This window comes from Salarias fasciatus, chromosome 8 (genome assembly GCF_902148845.1).
Source record: "Salarias fasciatus chromosome 8, fSalaFa1.1, whole genome shotgun sequence".
In the NCBI taxonomy this organism is placed as follows: Eukaryota; Metazoa; Chordata; class Actinopteri; order Blenniiformes; family Blenniidae; genus Salarias; species Salarias fasciatus.
The window spans coordinates 6914436-6935341 of NC_043752.1; the positions used below are offsets into that span (position 1 = coordinate 6914436).

A 20906-nucleotide genomic window follows, 5' to 3' on the forward strand; every position below is an offset into this window, starting at 1 on the left:
GCTCCCAGAGGTGTGTGAGCTCTTTGGATGGCAGCCATCGTCTTTAGTGTTTGAGTGTTTGAATGGGCGAGATTGCTGAAGCCATAAAACATGTTTTATATAAAAAGTCCATTTACCAATGTGGGATGGATCTCTAATGCAGCACTTTGTCATTTTCTATACCTTTATTGACAAGTATTTGAACTGCTTGTATAAGCAACTTTTCCAAGTACCGCCCATGATTTTCTATTTTCCTGTTTAATTCTTAGCATTTTGGCTCACTTGTTAAAATTAAACAACGGCTGGGGACAGAGTCACCAGCTGATTTCTCAATTACAGGCTATTACATGAAAAACCTCATTATTTCTTGATTTGAATAGTTTTGTTGATCGCTCTATTAAATCAACAATGGATTAAGTGTCGTCCAAAGTTTTTCTTGTCTCCCGGCACAAACAATTTGTGAACAGTCCCTGAATGGGACATTCTGATGTATTGTTTTGGGCCGGAGATGGTGCACGGTGCAGGCACGGGAATCCTCCTCTGCGATGGCATTTTGTTTTTCTGCAGTGTCGGGCCAGAGCCCGTGCAGTGACAAATACAAATGGAACCAGGTCTGCATTATTTTTCTTTTGCTGAGCACCTCAGAGGACAGCAGGGATGCATTTGTCCTGTTCATCCTCGCTTCACTTTTCTTTCTAAATGAAGTCATCTAATTGTTCCAGCTTGTGAAATTATAATCAAATTTATCACGTGATACAAATACTTCAGCGAACAAAAAGAATTAAATTAACGACCCAGTCTAAAAAAAAAAAAAAAAACTGATTATGTAGACCTCGGGGCTTTAATTCTCTTTTATCATCCCAAATATTTTCTCATGTGATTTTGAATTGATATATTTCTCCACTCTTGTGCCAACACTAGATTTATGACAGTCTTAATTGGGATTCTGTGCTTTGAGGACGAGCGGCATGTTTTTTACAGTAACTGCAGCTGAACGAACATGTGTGTTATTCTCGCACTTTTCACCTCATAAAGCTCCCATTAATTTAAGATATTAATATCCTACAGAGTTTTCCCCTCTCAAGCTGCTCCAGTAAAGCCTGGCACTGCATTTTAGGGGTTTGTTTATATGACAACAGTGCTTGAAGCCACTGAAAACACAACTTTTTGAAAATGCTTTGACTCCATCTTCATGGAAATGAGAGGAAAGACAACTTTTCTGAAACGCTGTGCTTGCACACCACGGCTGCAGTGGACAGATGTTCTGCGCTACTTCTGAGCTACAATAACGAGTGCATCAGGCAATATTTTTAAAAAATAATTTAATCTCTGCTCGTTGACTTATCTGGCATGTGTCTGCTGAGATCTTTAGACGTCACATGGTAACAAACGAGAATCAGTTCAGCGATGCGTTGGAATGTCAGTAACCTTGTCTTGAAGAAACCGGTGAACTTCTTGGCTCGACAGCACACAATGACACTCACAAAGCCTCGCCTGCAAAACAATGCTCTTCTCAGTTTGGTGAAAGAAGACTTCCCTGGCTGGCGGAGAGCCATAACCAGAGGCCTTAACAACGTCCTCGCGCTGTGAAGTGGATGCTCATCTTCACTGTTTGAATTGTTTAGACTTTGGTCCGCAGATTTCATTGCAGTACAAAAGCCCAGAACATAAGGGTTATAGTTATGTTTACCAAAACAGTAAGATCTGGCTCAATCAAGGTGAAGAAAGTTCAGAAGATTTAGCAAAAAAAACAAGATTCTCAGAATTTGGATATTCCTCAAGAAGCCCTTAATCTAATTTCTAAAGTGCTGAATTCATAATCTAAATGAATGTGGATTTCTAGTTTTGCTGTCAGCTGCAAACAGTTGATTTCAAGGATTGACTTTTCAATCAAGAAATAAGTAAAACCAATTCCAGCATCGCTGAAACCTATTCAATTCCTTTTTCTTAAAAAAGAGGCATTTTTTTAAAATGTCGTTTTGTCTCCATCATGTGATTCTCTATTGTTGAAAAAAGGCCTCAGATGAACCAGTCAGAGAAATCGACTCGAATCCTGTGGTTCCACTTCCTCCAGGTGAAGATGTGGAGCAACGCACAACGAAATTATTGAACTTTTGAGTTTAGTGTTATCCAGGAAGTGATTTTAAAACTGTGACAGCTTGGTGTGAAACCTGAATGATTTGGTTGTGAACCATTGGATTAAAAAAAAGAAAGAAAAAGACCTGTGCATGGCTGTATTTCAGTGGAATTATGTCTAATTTAGCTTTACGGATTTATACATTTGTACAAACTTTTTCCAGAGATTGCTGAATGTTGTTTTTGTTTGCATAGCGTAGCAATTTCCAAGTAGGACTACACTTGTGAACATTGCTGGAATCTCCAAGCACACACAGTTCAGCCTGCAGCGAGGTGAACTACTCTGCACCTTATGAAAAGAGAACCTCCAGGAATGAAGGGACTGGTAGATGCTGCACTCTGCCCAATGCAAAGTGTCGATGCAGTACTACACTGGAGTCTTTAAGGTTAAAGCAGCAGGGAATCACATCACCCCCGCTGTGAAATGTGATATTTCATTAATTTCGCCTCTTCTTCATTAAGGCTGCGCAATTTAGGCCATCTCAGATGAAAGATAAGCCAATGTTTCATCTGTAGAGCAACCCATTGTCAACAGCCTCAAATTATCTCGTGACATTTCCAGAAATTTCCCATCTGTCGTCACGCTGCGCTGCACAGCGTGACTGCTGCTCCCGGCTACCGGCGATAAGAGCCGACAGAAACACTGCAGAAGATGACGTGAAGATCAAAGCAACAGTTTGCAGATCGGCAATTCTTCGATCTTACACATTCTAAGAATCCTAAAAAGAAGTGATTCCTTGTTGAAACCATTGAAACTTTTGCTTTTGTACAGCTTTAATCCCCAATCCTTCAAACTCGTCACACTGAACATAATCTGACATTTGTCTGCCGAGCGCTGTTCACACACCTTTTTACCATGTAGCGCAAATGGGTGAGAGAGAAAGAGATAAAGCAGTACGATTAGATTACCCTCGCAGGCCGCTCTGTGAGCATACATCCAGGCCTGCTATTGATTGTATCAGCTTTTTATGTCCACTACATGGCCGTGATTTATCGCACTAGATTAGCCCCTGGTAGAGTGTGGATCCCTCGGCAAACAGTCGCACACAAAACACACGTTCGCAGATCTCGGTGTACAGTAAGGGCCGGTCTCGCTGTTCCTATGGATACTGGCTTTAAAGATCTTGGCGTCTACAGGCTGTCTGTCGGAGGTTGATTTTCTGTGTTTGGACAATGAGATGGAGACTCGGGAGGCGGAGACGGGGAGAGCACTGGAGGGATGAGGAGGCAGTAAAATGTGATTTACAGCAGGCTCAGCGGCGGGTGAAAGGGATTCACCGGGGTCCGGGGGAAAGGAACAGGGAGCACTTCGTCTCGGGATGAGCTAAATAATGCATCCTCCTCATTTGAAGTCTTCCCGGTCTCACACACATGATCAAATGTTCTCCAGCGACCAGGGGGGAAGGTATCGGGTCTTCACCCCGCCTGGCCTCGGGGACGCCATTACCACCGAGTGCTGCAGATCCCCATGAATCTTTTTTCCTTCTTCCCGCGATAAATAATGCAGCTGTTTAAAAATGATCTTGGGAAAAAGAAATATTGAAAAAAACAAGAACAGAAAAACTTCAGGATCTTGGTCCGGTGCCAGTCGTGGGATATCTCAAGCGGCCACCCGGGGACAGCTCCTATGAGACAACTCGTTGCGTTTTCAAGGACGCCCTTTTTCCACCATCGCAGCAGGAAACGCAGAGGTGTAACTAATAACTTCGATATTGCTCGTTCTCGTGTGAGCCAACTCCGGTGTCCTGCTATGGCGCAGAGGGGTGAAAGAAGGGCGCAGGGAGATCGTTAATGTTATTGGTTACCCCCGGTGCTGCAATGACAGGTCCGTAGGTCTGCCTTGAAATAGGACTCGTCTGAGTCTCAGGTTTGCCCTTTCACACAGCGCACACAACTCACGGACACAATTATGGAACCTGAGCAGTTTGGCAGCTGCCGTCTAAACATAAGCTAGAATTACTGCATCGTAGCTGTATGTTGTACCTGTTTGTGCTGTATCGGTGAAGTTGAATAATAATTTTTTTAGGTAGCCTAGTGTGTGTGTGTTTGTGTGTGTGTGTATGTGTGTGACTCCCTACTTCCCATTTGTTTGTGCCGGATTTGTTTGCCGATTCTGTCGCTGATTATTTACCTTTTCTCAGTTGTTTTAGCGACGCTCTGCCTTTTGGAAGAGTCTCCTTTTGTTCACTCATTTGCTTTTTGTCTTTATGTAAGCTGCTCTACTTTGTTGTTGTTTATAAGTTGTTTTGGTTCTCTTTGTGATCGTTTTTTTTTTTTTTTTTATATGTATATTTATTCAGGAGTGAGCAAAATAAATCACTCTGTAAAACCAATTTCCATGTGGTTATTAAGTTGCTCCTGCTTTTCTCGACTGGTAACTACCTGAAATGGCAGTTTGGCAACAGAAACAGGCTAATCTGAGGCACTGAGAGGCACAAGACATTGAGAGACTATAATATAACGAACCCAAGATTGTGTGAGTACGTTTGTTTGTTGTTTGTGCTAAAGTTACGTGCTCAGTTTAAAAGGTGCTATGCTTTCATTTTGAGGGTCATATTGGTCCAATAAAGGACATAATCAATATGAAGAAATACGCAGCACCCTTGTGGAACCTTTAAACACCAGCGGTTGTGCTCAGATGAACCCTGGATGGTGAACTGAGCGCCGTCTGTCTGCATTGTTGCAGCATTTTATAGATCTGTACCTCATTATTGTGGTTCTTTTTTCTCAGATCTGTGACATTTTTGAATTTTCACACCTGTGTGTGTGTTTTTTTCATGTGTCTCAGCTCAGAAGCAAACATCTCTGAAAGTGTACTTCTTTTTTTTATTGTGTTTAAGCCGCTGCAGCAGAATGACTGAAATGCTGGGGCAGAAAAGGAGGTTGTGTAATTTCACTCAGCATTGTGCTTCTACTTTACAGCGACGTAGATAGAAGATGCGAACATTACCAGTGTTTACTGCGGTGGGGAAACGCCACCTCCACTCAATCAATCAATTCCAGTTGTTTTAAAAGGCGTATCGCTCATTTTACAAGGTCAGCTCGCGTCCCGGGGCGCCGTGCCGCACCTGAAAAACCGATGGCTCCGCAGTTCCATTTACTGCTGTTATGAGGCTCAACAGTAATTCACGCTGATTGACACCGCCGCAGCGCGATTCTCCACGGTTCGCCTCGCAAATTCCGAAAGCAGACGAGCGAGGCAGGAAAAGACAGCAGCAACCTGTTAAAGTGCTGGATTTCTGTCACGGAGCGCAGAGTTGAGTTGTGAAAACACACAAACGAAGCAATTTTTAAAATAAACGGACGTGTATTGAGGGACCTGTAGAGAGAGACAGTTAATAAATAGAAGTTAGCAGAGGGACGAGTCGTGTTAATGCCTCCATGCTGCTTGTGTAAGTGTTTTATTGGCGCTCTTGACGAGGATGGCAAATTGTGTGCAGATGCCAGACACTTTTGTCCGGGGTCAGAGGATAAGTATTTACAAGCGTGTGTGCAGCTGAGGGCCCGGGGACTATAAACGCTCGCGTCTATTCCTCACCGACGCAGAAATTCCATCTATTTTCTCATCTTCTCGCCGAATCTTTCAGCCTCGTCTGCTCTTCTTCCCGCATCACTTTTTCATGACGCGGGGAAACGGCCAGAACGAATTAAAGAAAAAAAAGAAGGAGCTCACCTATCATTCTGTTAAAATGTATACCAGCCTCTCACCTGCTCTACCTTTTCCTTCCCCTGTCTCCTTATCGGCCCTCATTTTTCGCCGCCAGACGATGGAAATCCTCCCGGCGGCGGACGGGTACGGCTTCCTGAAGCGCTCAAGGGCATGTGGGCGCATCACATATAGCGAGGTGAGAAGTGCTCATGAGACGGCGAGCAATCACTCCAAATGCCGCCTCTCCACGTCTCACGATCAGACGCCGAACAAGTTTTCCTCCGTGCTGTCGGAATGCCAAAGCTGCGACACCGAACAGATGTTCAGAAGATTAAGCTGGCGGCATGGTCGGCCAGGCTGAAGGTACAAACTACTTAATATGTCCAACTTCTTCCATAAGAGGTTTATTATTGTGGTGCTGATTGCGTGAGTATAACTCAGAGATCAGATTTTCAAGGTTCATAAGTGAAGGCATTGTGAAAACAGGTTTAATGTAACATTCCCGCAAAACAACAAGACAACAAAGACACTGGGGTGAAAATGGAAAGACAACACGTCATGATAAAATAACAGAAATACAGAATTACTAAGTACAACTTTGCTAAATTTAGAAATAAAGTCCCGGGAAGAAGTGTCCCATAATCCTTAGTGGTTCCCACGCTCTGACCGCCTGCTCTCAGACAGAAAATGCCAAAGCATGAATGCATTTTCAGAGATGAACTGCAGAAAAATATACCCCTATTTGTGTTGTGATTAAGAATGATAGGACAATTATGGGAAAGAATCAATGTAATAATTTGGGGGAAGAAAATGACATTTTAAATGACGCTGCCCAGTGCCAAATATAGAACAGCCGTGGCCTGGAGGCTGGAGAAAGTGGGCTTCTCAGGTTCAAACTCCACTGCTGTGACGGATCACCACTGTGAGTCCCCGAGAAAGACCTTTGACCTGCATCAGCTCTCTGGAGTGCCATAATGTGGCTACACCTCAGCATCCAGCAAACAGGAGAATAATGCTGGGAAATAAAACCCGCGGGGATCATTAAATTATGATTAGTTTATTTCATTCCTTTTTTTCCCCATCTATTGAAAATATTCCCATCAGTTCCCGTAACATACCGAGCAGCCACATCTTAAAGTGGGGCTGGCGGGTGGAGGTGGGGGGGGGGGGACGTGCGACTCTCACATGTGTGTGACTTGTTGTTTCATAATCCATTCTTGACTGGAACAGATGCTGCTGCCGCCTCGCATCCGAGCCATAAATCACAACTTGAAACCAATTGTATAAGCACAGGTGAGGGCGGAGGGGCGGGTGGGGGGTGTAAGGGGGGGCGGGGGTCGTGGGTTACCGAGTGAACCATACGTGAAGTGTCAGAATGTGGGGAAAAAATGCTGTTTGGGACTTTCATTTCTCTGATATCTGGCCTGTCATTCAAATGTGAGAGCGGCTCCCGTGAAAAATGAAGCGCTCAGAAATACGGAAAGCCGCCGCTTGCTGTCACCCGGCTGAGTAATTTTATCACCACTTTTTTCAAACAGTGCACACAAGCCATGGTTGGATTTACAATTCAATCAGGTTGCTCAACAATAAGACTTTTCTGTATTCATTTGTGTCTTCTACCTTCACAAACCTGATGAACCACACGTTGTGATGGTGCCACCACCGTGCTTGACATGAGAGCTCGTGTGTTTTTGCTGAAAATCAAACGAGAAGTTCTCTCAGTTCATGAAGGACCACGAGGCTTTGATCGCAATTTTCTTCAACAGTTGCTTACTCAATGTTATTCACCAACAAATGTTGAACGATGAGGTATTTATTCTGACTTCACATGAGGATTCTGACTAAAAATCTCAGCGTGATGCAAAATCTCATAATCAAGATAAAGTGCAGGGTTAAAAAAAAAAAAAAAAAGTGGAGGTAATACATTTACATGTATCAGTTCATCAATAAAGCCCATGTTTCATCACAGTGAGATCTCTCCAAATGAGGGCTGCAGCATTAACAGGAACCGGCGGAGGATAAGGGGGCACTCGATCAATCCCCGGCCCCTATAGAACGCCGCTGAACAGCTGAGGAGGGCGAGTCAAGATGCGTATCGATCACGTTTCCAGACAATCCGTCCCGCAGCTATTACAGGCAAAGCAATCCTGTCACCTGTGACGAGGGAAGAACAGCCATTTCCAATTCCCAAAATGAGCCCGGCCAATGTAATCAGCTTTCAGATGTATGACTGGAAGATCGATGCGGCGTCTCAGCAACGCGGCGAGAAATGGAAGGAATTAGTGTGAGCTTTTCCCGAACAACCTTCGCAGAGGTGACCTCTGCTCGGTTCTGCCAGACGACAGCGACCCTCGGACCAACTGCACCCAGAAAAAAAAAAAAAGCCGGCAGTAAGACGATAACGCAGTTAATGAGTCGTCTATCAGTATTTCTATAGCATTCTGTGTGGCTCAGCCTGTGACAGATGAGGATGGCTTTAAAGTGTGGCCGCCGTGCGTGGCTCCAGACGCCAATCAAGCGATTAGAACTGGAGATGGATCATGTCTAGGCGTGAGGGAACGGCTGTTTCATGCGAGGCTCTAATAGCGGTCAAGGTCTTTGATCTTCGAGGAGTTTATGGTGTGAAATTTATGAGTAATGCACGAAAATGCTCTGAACAAACACAGATTTTACAGCCTGGATGATGTGTGTCATCACGCAAACACTCCTTTTGACACATCAGTGTCAACAGATTTAGCTCAGAAACTACTTAACCATTGAGAGAAATGCTAAAACCTCATGTAAACACCACAGCATCGTTGACCATGCCATAAAACACATTTCAGATTTTGATTTTTGAATACATGCTCCTGTCATCCATACTGTGATCCAACATGCTGCAACCAAAGAAGACATTTTTGAAATTTACCACCAGATGAACATGTTCACGCTTCAACGTGAATATAACACAGCTTATTAGGTTACAAATATGCCATGTGTACAAAAACTGTGTCAAAACAGGCATTTGTCTAATGTTTCTTTAGTTTAACAGTCAAGCTTGTTTCCTCACATTTAGCAAATAAATAGGATTGTTAAGGATGCGAGGTCCCCCGTGCAAGATCCCCCACGAGTACTGACCGTCAGCCACATGCTGCACTAATATAGGAGTTCTTAATAAATGCCATAAAGCAAAGGTCACAAGTAAAAGATAAGTTATATTCGGCTGATGAGAGTGATGCTGTTTGGAACGGCAACCCTCCCCCACACAGCGACAGAGGTCTCTGGATGCTTCAAGGAATGCTGCCCCTGCTTTTCCCTCGTCTGCTGGCGCTCAAGATTGAGTTCCACCTGTTGTCAAACGAGATCGGACTGAATCCTTCATAAGTTGGTCCTTGGCATTTTGATGTGGCAGTGAGGCCATGACTACTGAAGACGCAGTTTGTCTACGATAATGGCTTCCGTTTGCACTTCTGTATTGGGATAGCTCTCTCCGGCAACTCAGAGAGACTGTGATTCAGTGAAAGACAGACCCAAGGATGTTTTTGGACCAAAATACTCATTGCCATTCTATCAAACACACATATATGCTCGATCTCATAAACCAGGCAGAAGTTTGGATGTGTACAGTGCTGACATTACTCGTCTTGTGCTTGAACTATGACCACGGTGCACTGGAAGGTGAGGAATTTCCCCACTTTGTTGCTGGCTTGGATCCCACTTTATAATCAAAAATCCATTGAATGGGTGCGGCAGACCTTGATGAAGGCCTTTGTATTACAAGCCGCCGTGAGAGGGCGCGTGCAGCTGACCACTACAGGGTCTCTTTATGCTCAGCCTGTGGCACACGTGGCTATGATTCATCCTAACTCCTGGACTCTAGCTATGAATTCCATTCGCCTTCACCTGTCCATCGCAGACATCGTGAGTATGGACGTAACAACAGCTGTGATCAACATCACTCACCATCACACTCGTCTTACCAATACTCAAGGTATGGTGCCATGACAATATACTAACAGACGCAGCCCGAGTCCTGCTGCTCAGCGATACAGGGATGCAAGTCTTCACACACTCCAGCTCTGACAACCAGGGAAACTTCAACCAGCTGCTGTTGTGCGGCAAACATCAGCTTTGGCGTCACAGCCCCAGTACAATGCTTCCAAACAACAAAGCCTCCGTACCGTCACTAAATCCTTATGTTAGAAGACCTTGCTTTGACCGTCCAGTAGTGAGGAAGGCCTTTTTGTGGCCCTTTCACTCATCAGAGTTGCTTTATAATGTACTACAGTGATGGGGTGATCACCTCAATTCACCCATTTTGCTTTGACCTTCACATTCTTTTTTTTTTTTTTAATTCTCCCCAACAGCTTCGCAGGCACCAGACGCTTCTCTCCAGGTAGCAAAAACAAGCGCCCCCCCCCCCTCATAAAAACACAAAAAGACGGCACTTTGAAGGCTCTGAATAATGTATGGGAGGATGTACATCAGTGGCTTTTCAGCTGTTTGTTTACTTTTCCGCATGAATTATTCACTTTTTTTTTTTCTGTACAGGCAAAACTGCCACAAAGAAATATGTCTTGTATGAGGAAAAATTGCCTGACTAATTTCCTCCTCTTATCTGGAAGGGAAAGGCTAAACGTTTAGGACTGCCACTGTAACAATGAAAATTCAAAATACATCATGGTGCTTTCACTACAGGCTACATAGGATCTCGCACATGAGTGAATGTATGATATTGTATATATGTGTGTGTCTGTGTGTGTGTGACTGTGTATAATAGTGGAAGCGCTGCTCTCACGGGTTGCATTGTGCAGACAGGCGTGCCGGAGAAGTTGCCCCAAGCGAACAGACAATGGGAAAGCAATTGAACCCATGTCCTCGTCCCCTCTTATCTCTGTTAATTTCCTGGGACGCATTAGCGGCACATTCAAGGCGATCTCTGATCTGAGTGCGCAGGGAATCATCCCGTAGACGTATGGAATAATCAAGCCTGTTGAGGGGGAGATTCTATACGGCCTTTCTGCTGTGGTGCATATTAACCTCTGCCCCGTTTAACAAGGCTATGTGGTACGTGCTTTCCATGGGAGCAGAAAAAAAAAATCCCCCAGCTCCAGCCATTTCCTCTTTTTATTATTGTTTCATTATTTTTTTTTTTTTCCGTCTTTGACTGCCTCCTCGCGAGGCCCAATAACGCGATGCTATCGACGCGCATTAGCAGATGGGGCAACCGGCACGTAGGCTGCCAGGCTGCTGTCACCGCGAGGAACCTTTTTATGGAGGAAGCAGCTCGGCGGCACTTCGGAATTGGAAAACGTAGCGGGCGGCGGCGGCGACGTCAGGGGGCTCCTTGGCGAGAAACTTCAGTTCGGGGCAATTAAAAATCAGCATGGAGAGCAATAAAAGCCATAGAGAAAGATGTAAGATTTGGAAGGATTTTAAGAGACGGATTTTCCAGTAGCTCATATTTACAAAAAGGATTTTCCAAAGTGTCCTTTGTAGACACTTTTCTTCAGTCCGCCTTTAGGTGCAAACAGCTAATGATTAGTTAATGTGTGAAATGCGTGAAACAGATAAGAGTCGGCCCAGATTTTATACATTTGTATCCGTCAGCTAAACAGTCATCGTGGAGATAAGTTTTTTTTTTTCTTTCTGAGACAGAGCCAATTCCAGTTTTATGCTAAAGCCATGCTGTGACGTCCTTCTGCTGACTCCCCAGGTCACTTTACTGCAGAGTGCGCAGTAAAGTCAATCGTAGATGAGGCAATTTTCCAACCGGAGAACAAGGTAAGTGTGTAAAACCACGCTGTTTCTGCACAGCAGCTACATTTTCTGAATGTTGTCATAATTAAAAGATCACACAGTCTGTTGTCAGCGGCACTCCAACAGTGGCGTAAATCAGAGTCCATCAGATGAGTCTGTGATTGCTAAGTGGAGGCGCAGCGTTAAGGAGTGAGTGACCTTCAGCCTGACGGGAGCTGTTCACAGCAGCATCCCTCTGAAGTCCTGTTTATACCACAGGTGGAAACGCATCATTTTTTTCGTTTTCATTTCATAAAAGTTTTTTTTTTTTTTTAACCAGCGACTTTTGAAAACAGTGTCTGTTTACAGAAAAACCTAAAAAGCGTTTCAGGAACGCCGTCCCCCGTTTTCGCCCTCACATCACTATTGCTGCAATTGAACGCATAAGTGCGCCGCGGAAAAGGTGAAGCTGATTACGACAATTCACGCTTCACACACGGATTCCACACTTGCTGCAGAGGTTATTATTACATGAGTGCTTTACACACGGAGACAATCAGATGCTTGTGAGAGAGAAGCTGTAGATTAACCAGCAAGTCACTAACTTTATATGATCTGTGTATTGATCGTAGACTTTTATAATGTGGAAATACATGAGGAAGAAGTGGTTTGACTTGACCAGCAAGGGGACTGTGTGGGAATTTTTTTATTTATTTTTTACCCCACAGACCTGGTTAAAGTGTGGGTCGATACTGGACACAGACGCTGTGTGTGTTCAGGTGTGTGAAGGCACAAACCGGGAGCCATATTCTCTGCCCCTGTGAATTACGGCAGCTGCCACTCAACACGTAGTATTCCAAGGCTAAAGTAATATATGACATGCTGCTACTGCCACTCTCAGTGGGTAGCCTGACACACACACGCACACACCAACCAACTACTCTTGGACAAGGCTCTTCGATCCATTAGATTCATATATTGGACTTTTTTCATTCATTCTTTGTGAAAACAAAGCGAGTGTTCATATTGTCGGACAAAATTACTGTTTCTCTGTCAATCTGAAGGGAATAAAAGGCAAACACATGGTGAAGATCGTCAACACTATGTACTCAGCTGGAATCCACATAGTAGGAGTATTTATACACCAGATACCAGCGTGTGAGTGTGTGTGTGTGTGTGTGTGTGTGTGTGATTGTGTGTGTCTCTCAGCCACCCCTAACCGCCATTCCCCACCCTCTTCTGTCGTCTCCATGCTCTTCAGCCACCGTTCCCCTCCGCTGCACTGTCATTCATTCGTCCAGTTTCCCCTTGCAAGGAACATTTGCAACCAAAATCTGAAGCCCCCGTACGAAGAAACGGGACAGCTGCACAGGCTGCGCGAATAAAAACACACGGACTGTTCTTTATAGTGCAAGAGCGAGAACGCCTGGAGAAAAACTCAGAAACAATCATGTGGATTTCTAATGAGAATCTTCACGCGATATCAGAAATTTTATGGTGCTACTTCAAGAAGATAACAACAACAACAAAAAAAAAAGCTCATTGAATGAAAGTTGCCAGTGGAAAAGCCCATGAAAGCGAACCCAGACAAGAAGCGTCTCTCAGCCACTAAAAAGTATAAGGTTTCATTCACAAGCTTTACAGCTTTCTTGAGGGATTTGGAAATTCCACAAGAAATAATCAAAGCAGCAGAGTGGGAAAGTCAAGCTGGAAAATCCACATTAGTGTAAATTTAGGGCTCCGTGTGCAGAATGAATTGCCCCATTATGAATGCATCACACAGGCGTTTATTAGCAGAAACAAGTGTTGACTAGGTGGAAACAGCTGCTCTTTATTTCTTTTATGGAATCTCATAAGTTGCATATGTTGAAACATAAATATGAACAAGTTAAAAAAAATGGCTGACAGATGGGATTATTGTGACGCTACTTTCCATGAAGCAGACACAAGAAGTGGCATTGATTCTTTCATATGAATTAAATGGTAATTCATGGGATCCATTAATGTAGGAGAAAAGAAAAAGGGCAGTGATTACCTGAACTGGAGCCAGAAGCTGAGATTTACAGTGACTTTCCGTGGTTGTAGCAGTTTCGCAATGTGTTGGACAGAAGTTTCATTCATTCAGTGAGGATATTAATTTCAAGAGCGGGCCTTATGTTACACTGTGAATGGAGTTTGGAGATGTCTGATGTATGTTTCTGAAGACAAAAGTCAAAACGTTATGTTGTTGTTGCACTTTTGGATATGAAAAAATCAAGTGTAAAAACACACATCAATCATGTAGAACATGGTTTCCTCTGAAGGTACGACTGTAGAAAGATATTTAAATAATGCTTTCAGGATTCCTCTTGACATTAAATGATATTTACCGTTGCTGAACATTTTTCACCCACATCCACACACAAACATCGCGAGGCACCCGCCGTCCCATATGGACGTGTTTACACTGCATACAAGGACGTTGGAATCCTAAACAGTCATGTTTCCGGGCGGTGGGCAGAAATAAATACCATCTGCTATCACATAGCTCATCACAACCAGACCTTCCTGTGAGACAAACCTCCTGCAAAGACGACAAGTCTCAAGCCTCCTCCTGCTCTCAGAGAAATTCGAAGCCTGCATATCCCAACAAATCGCAAAAATATAACTCTTCCAGAGGCGATCCTACCTCACAAGCTGCTGTTGTGAGCTCGCAGCGAGGCCGTGTGCGTGAGCATGAAGCTCTCGGTGCACTGCTGGCTGCTGGCGGACGGCGACCTCCGCGGCGAGCGCTGGAACCGACTGCGCCGGTTGAAGTAGTTGCCGGCCGACCACGAGCGCTTGTGCTTCCTCAGGTACTCCTTGTAGTTCTTGGTGAGCAGCGTGTAGAGGAAGGGGTTGATGCAGCTGTTGGAGTACGTCAGGCACGTGGTCAGGTAGTTGATGTTGCGCTTGGCTTTGGGCGAGAGGGACACCAAGGGGTGGAACTGGCACAGCTGCCAGATCCAGAAGGGCAGGAAGCACGCCCAGAAGAGGAGCACAATGGTGAAGATCAAGTAGAGCACCTATAATGAAGACCACGGGCACAAAGGCTGCGTTAATGAGAAGCAGTTCACATGGAAGAATGCCCGAGGACGCTAAGGCCCCGTTTACACGACAGTGTTTCAATTAAAAACACATTATTTCAGCTTTTTTGTTGTAGAAACGACAGAAATTTCTGTTTCTGTCTCCGAGCACTGTTGTGCAAACAGAGGCTCAAGATGCCATGAAAGTTTTGGGTTTTCACTTGGAAATGCCATGGAAGTCAAGCCTAAATGTCCCGTGCGTTCATACAGATCCCATAGAAAACTGACAAACCCCACACTCATTAAAATTTGGAGATGTAAAGATCAGATTCACAGAATTAAGGAAGGTAAACAGGTGATATTGTAGTCTGGACTCTTTGGTTTTGAGTCTGGTCAATATCCAGTTTGACTCTTTACTCTCGTTTCCCCGTCTTTAGACCAGAAACTTAATGAAACCTGAGTGACTTCTGTTCCATTTATTGTCAAGAAGTTGGATTATTCAAAGGACCAAAACCTCTTGTTTCCATAAGATTCGCTGGAGTTAATTTTCCTGCTGAAACACATGGCCCAGCATTTCTTCACCACAGATAGGTTCAAATTTCACCTCTTTTAGGAATAATGTAGAAACAAGAAAAGCCACTCGGTGCCTATTGGATGACTTTTTTTTGCTCATCTAAGTATTGGATGGGGGGAAAAATCATGACTCACAAACTGAAGACTGGTTTGTGAAGCAGGTCAAGAGGATTGTTAACTTTTTCTGGTGTGTTAAATACGGTGATCTGCTGAAGAATGTTAAGAGGGCTCAGCCCTCCCTGTGGTCTCCATAGCCCAGTTGTGTTCAATTATTTCTTCTGCCAAGGGATGCGGTTGACATCCCCTGCATACTAATTAGAGGCACTGTGCCAACGGGCCACACCAAAAATGATACTCCACTTTTCTTATATTACATCAATTCAAGCATTGTAGTAAACCTGACTATGGACTTCACAGCAAATCTATATTATGCTTAGAGTGTTTTTCTTTTAGCTGACACCAAACTGCTGCATAGAGACAGTAATTACATGTTTGTGCAAAAATTAGGGTCTTTTTAGATGCGATGAATTCACATAAAGTGATTTTATGATCAGAACTGAACCTAACTCTTGATATTTATTACTAAGTGACGACGAGGAGCTGGTTTCAGTCCCAGCTTAAGTTGTGCGAAAATGTATGACACACATTGGACAGAACATTATCGTCCAAAACAGTGATAAAGGCAAGGACAAATTTTTATTCACATCAAAATTCAAATTAGAGACCCTATATAATATATGCATGGGGCATAGTGTAATTTAATTTGAATCTAATTAAATTTATCGTGTTTCCATGTATTCCGACGGAGTCCCTGCTGCATTAGATTCTGTTTCTCTTCATCATTTATACATTCCGTACAGTGACCTTGAGTGTCTTGAAAGGCATTCATAGATTAAATGCATTGCTGTAATTGGTGGCGAAAGGCCAGAAGCAAGGACAAAAAATAAATAAGTAAAATAATACAAACAACTGTTCCACTCCTAAGAAGCAGCTTGTTTTAAGTTCAGATAAACATCTAAATCTAAATCCTTTTTTTTAGAAAGACCCAGACTATAAAAGTCAACTGCTGCTGCACAAACCTCACAAACCCAGTTAAACAACACTGATAAGGACACTGAGAGGATTATTCCTGTAGCAAGTAGAAGCACTTTTCATTGTTAGCCAGTCTACGATCTCTTTTACTTCTAATCTGCCTCGAAAACCCCATCAAAGAGTCTGTCAGGCAACGAAAGAGAGGTAGCTAATCACGCCGATAAGGCAAAATGAATCCGCCTTTATTCCTGCTATGAAGCAAATTGGACCCAGTTTGGTCTCAGCGTGGGCAGCGGGACACGGGGAACGGGGGAAACGGACAGCCTGCAGCTGAGAGCAGTGACGACAGAATGCTTGCCACGCTCACGTTATCCTAAATAGCAACTCTCTATCAGCGGCGATGACAGCGCTGTCGGGAAACCCCGGTCAAAACAGCTGATACAATCGCTGCCAAAAGAACATTAAGGACCTGTTACAGGACAAGACCCCTCCTGATGCCCTGGTTGTACCTCATCCTGATGGTGCAGCAGGTTTCATCTGCACTGAGTTGCTGACGGAGTGAAAAGTCAAAGTGACATAACGAACCAGTTCAGCTCTGACATGTGAAAACAGCTTGAAAATGCTGTGTTGTGTTGTATAGCAAACTACTAAGAAAATATTAAACAAATACTTTACGTGAAAATGGAAGAGATGAAGTGTTTATGCTGGGCCACTAGTGGGCGCTGTTGTTTGTTTTTGTAATGAAATCATGCCAACCAAGCTGAAAAGTTCCATCTTTGGGAGCTGTTTTAAAAAAGTTGCATTTTCAGGGGCTCCGAGAACTCTTATCATGTGAACAGACACCGAGAAAACAACAAAGGTTTTCGTTTTCCCTTGAAAAAGTTGTTTAAACCAATTGGGTCTCTGTAAAGACATCAGATATTTATTGCTTATCAAACAACCAAAGAAGAAACCTGTACCCAGTAAAACCCTTACGACCATGAAGCGAACCCAAATCACTGTTCACAAAAAAGCAGACAGATTAGACATAATTTCCAAATCTCTTTGACCTCCAAATATCGCTGAAATACTGCCAATTTTAGCTTTACTTATAAACGGAATTCTTCTGGCAACATTTTTTTTTATCATCAGTTAAATCTGTTGTAATAAATATACTGAAGAGTTGTTTCATTGTGTGCTCACTATTTTTGACAGTAATGCGACAGAGAAAGAAATCGGAAAACATCTCTGATCTTTGCATACTGGCTATTCATTTACACCTTCAATCTACGTGGCTAACTTCATCTTTGCATCTTTTGACTTTATTGTTTGATATATACTAAACTCTGTCTTGAATTTTGTTTTGTTCGCTATGAGTGAAAGGGCTTACTTTTGCGATACATAGATCAGTTGGAGTCATCTACAGCAATGAGCATTAAGTTCACTGTTAACTTCAACATTAGCTTTATTTGTTATCATTTTACTAAACTCTCATTCACTTTAACAGGCTTGCCTCATTTACTCTGAGTCGACGGCTGACTGTGTGTAATAGTAATTAATCGTTCACTTAGCCCTATAGTTGATGGTGTGTGTATGCTTCTAGTTCATTTTAAATGTTGTGCTGTCAATTTTTTTCCAAGAACCAACGAAAGATAAGAATATATGCTCTGGAAATATCCACAGCGAATTTTGACTTTAACGTCATGCATGCAGATAATGAATTTTTACTTTATGTTCTAGAAAATAACTTGCACACTATGGCTTCAGTGGCCCTAAAATAAATCTTATTATTAGTAGCTGGATCACAAAGGATCAGAGGTAATTGCTTGCGAGCTGTTGCCAATCCATATCAATCATCCCCCAATATTGACCAAGTAGTTTCCATAAATGGCTTCAGTGTTGTCAGCCAACCGTATTTCAGACTTCTTAACGGTGTAGGAGGGCACTGACAAATGATGTTGACGATTTCAGCCAGGAAAACTTGTTGGTTTTGGAACTGGGTTATCGTAAGTGGCTGAGCAAAACACATAGTAATTCAGCACATAAATCTTGACGATTAGTGGTCAAACACAAAAAAAGCACCACGAGAGAGAGAGCTGTTCTGAACGGAAACCACATGTGGTGAAAAATACTACCCTGTGATTCACTGACCTTTTGATTAGGCAGTTTCTTGGTCTGTTTGAAGGTCTCTGTCTGTGAAATCCAATAAGTGCGTGCTAGCTGGATGTAGAGATAGCCGATGATGAGTCCCGGAGCCACAATGCTAGTGCAAAACAGGAAAGAGATGTAAACCTTGTAGGAGGACGGCGACAGGGTAGGCTGACACATGGCCTTGGTGCCCACCGTCATCAGCTGAATCCTCACAATCATCGGCAAGGTGAGGATCAGCGAGGCCGCCCACACCAGCAGGGCGATAGCCTTCCGGTAACTTTTGGACCGCTTGACGGTGTCGAGCGGTTTTAGCACGGCGAAGTAGCGCTCCGTGCTCATGATTGTCAGCGTGAAGATGCTGGCGTGCATGGTGAGGAAGTCCATGCTGATCAGAATCCGACACCCTGCGTCCCCAAAGTACCATCCCTTGAGGAAGTGTGTGCACACCACGAAGGGGATGGTGAGGAGGTAAAGCAGGTCTGCCAGCGCCAGGTTTATGATGTAAATGTACATCGAGGCAGCTGTCCTCATGGAGTGGCACATGACCACCAGGGTGTAGATGTTCCCTAAGACTCCGACAAGGCACATGATGGAGAGGATGGTGCCGATGGTGAAGGTGGCGGCTGTGTCTTCATGGGAGGTCAGAGGCGGGTCGGTGGCGTTGGCGCCCCGGTCCACCAGGACCCCGACAGGCTCCATGGACACTGTCGTCATTTCTGGAACAGAAATTGCTCAAATTAAGACATTTAATAACAATTTCTAATCTGAATATGAGGAATGTTTGAGTGAGTGGGCACAATACAAATGGAGACACTGCTGCGGCACATCTCTCCTTTTTATATTCCCTTTGTTACTGAGTAAGTCATCAAAGATTGACTTAATGAGCTTTCTTTCAATGCAAAGCCTCTTACAGCCTATCCCTGCTCGTCATTTGCAAAATCTGCATGTCACATTCTCGAGTACTTCAGACTGCGAGATGGAAACCTAGCCGTGACCAACAGAGGAGGATGAAATCTTATATTCATCTGCTCGAAGCACAGCAATGAATAAAGCTTGAACTTTTTATCTAAGTCTTACAAAGCAACCTTGATCTATGCATATCATTTTCTCCAGACTGGCCTTGAAAGGAGATGATGCAAATGTTTTGAACCTGCTTGGACAGCCCTGCTGCGGACGAATTAATGTGACAGGCTTTGGACCAGATGACAGGGGAGACAAACATTCTGAATTCTGTTCAGGTTTTTCGTGTACATCAAGCAGATGCACTTGAAAAAACAAACATCTGACGGTAAACAAGATGCTAGCTTTCGGGTAATGAAGAGTATCGTCTCGCAATTTCTGAATCTCAGTGATGAAATGCATCCTCTTGTTCCAAGGCGAAATGAGCAATGTGACTCACATCTTCAGCCTACAAACTCAAGAGCACATCTGTTACCCAAAATATTTGAAAGCCACTGAAGCACTTGAAACTTTAAGACAACTGATGTGGCATGGGGAGAGGTACACGTGTTTAGTGTTTTCTGATACATTGTAAACGTCTTCCCATTAAGTTTTGGATGGAAATTCCTCAACATGCATTATTGGTTAATTCACTCAGCACTCCTCAGTACTCAGACACATGTGTGACGGCAAATGTGCAGGACATAAAAAAAAGGTGAGAATGATAGGAAAACTTTTCCCAAGCGATAGGAGTCTTCCTCTTTATCTAGACTAATGTACAGCTGTCATGATTCAGGCAGAAGCCATTGATTCCTCTTTTATGAGGTAACTCTGTAAAACAGCACCGGTACCGCAGTCAGTCTGTGTTTCTGACATTTCTCTTCTCCTTCACTAATATACCTGCTGGCGTGCTTAGCACCACATTCAAAGGCATTTTCTTGAAAGAGATCCAATGTGTACTTTAGGTGAATTCTGTAAATTCTTACCTGGACTGCCTTCCCAACCAGAAAGCTTCAACAGTCGGATGCCGTCCCATCAGCCATGCTTTGTCCCACTTTGCTCCATCCAAACTTCTCACTTACTGGACAAATTTCACACTCCATAAAACTCCCTGGAGAGTCTACAGAGGCACAGGTGGAACAAAAGAGAAAAAAAAAAGTCTACCACCCAGAAGTCTTGAGAAGTGGGGAAAAAAGGCAAAACGAATCATCCACTATGAGAAAAAGCCTTTCATCACGGACTTGTCTCAAAATCAAAGGAAAAACACAATCCAAAGTGTCTGGATTAACGGCAAAGGTGCACCGATAGGCGCATGAAAAGTTCTGTTGCCTAGGTAAGCATCCAAATGCTGAATGTCAGCATCAACATCAGCAGCCGACAAACTCAATTCAGGGGAGAGAGAGAGAGAGAGAGAGAGAGAGAAAAGAAGGGAAAAACATCAGTGAAAAGATGATGAGAAGTGAGGATCACACTGAGCTACAGCTGGTTACGGAGGATCCCCTCTGACTGAGCGAGAGTGCCAGAGGTAGAGAAGGGAGAGCGAGAGAGGGAGTGAGAGAGGAAGGCGCTGCCGGTGAGCCACTCGCTCTCAGAAGCCCGAAGGGGAGGGAGGAGAAGACGGAGCTCGCGGACAGAGGGTGCAGGAAGATCGGAAGCACTCGCGGGGCAACAGAGAGTATGCGGAAATGTGCTCTCTCTCTCTCTCT

At 43.8% G+C, this 20906-nt stretch overlaps 1 protein-coding gene across 1 annotated transcript in view; it reads right to left on the reverse strand.

The window, feature by feature from the left end:
- The window catches only part of LOC115393106 (urotensin-2 receptor-like), a 40250-nt gene extending 19488 nt beyond the window's left edge, over positions 1-20762 (reverse strand). Inside the window, exons 1-3 of the mRNA XM_030097944.1 lie at positions 20187-20762; positions 18262-18977; positions 14151-14526 (exon numbers count right to left, since the gene is read on the reverse strand). Coding sequence (XP_029953804.1) covers positions 14152-14526; positions 18262-18975 — 1089 coding nt within the window. The 5' untranslated portion in view covers positions 18976-18977; positions 20187-20762 and the 3' untranslated portion in view covers position 14151. The remainder of the gene's footprint in view (positions 1-14150; positions 14527-18261; positions 18978-20186) is intronic.
- Between the last annotated feature and the right edge of the window lie 144 nt (positions 20763-20906).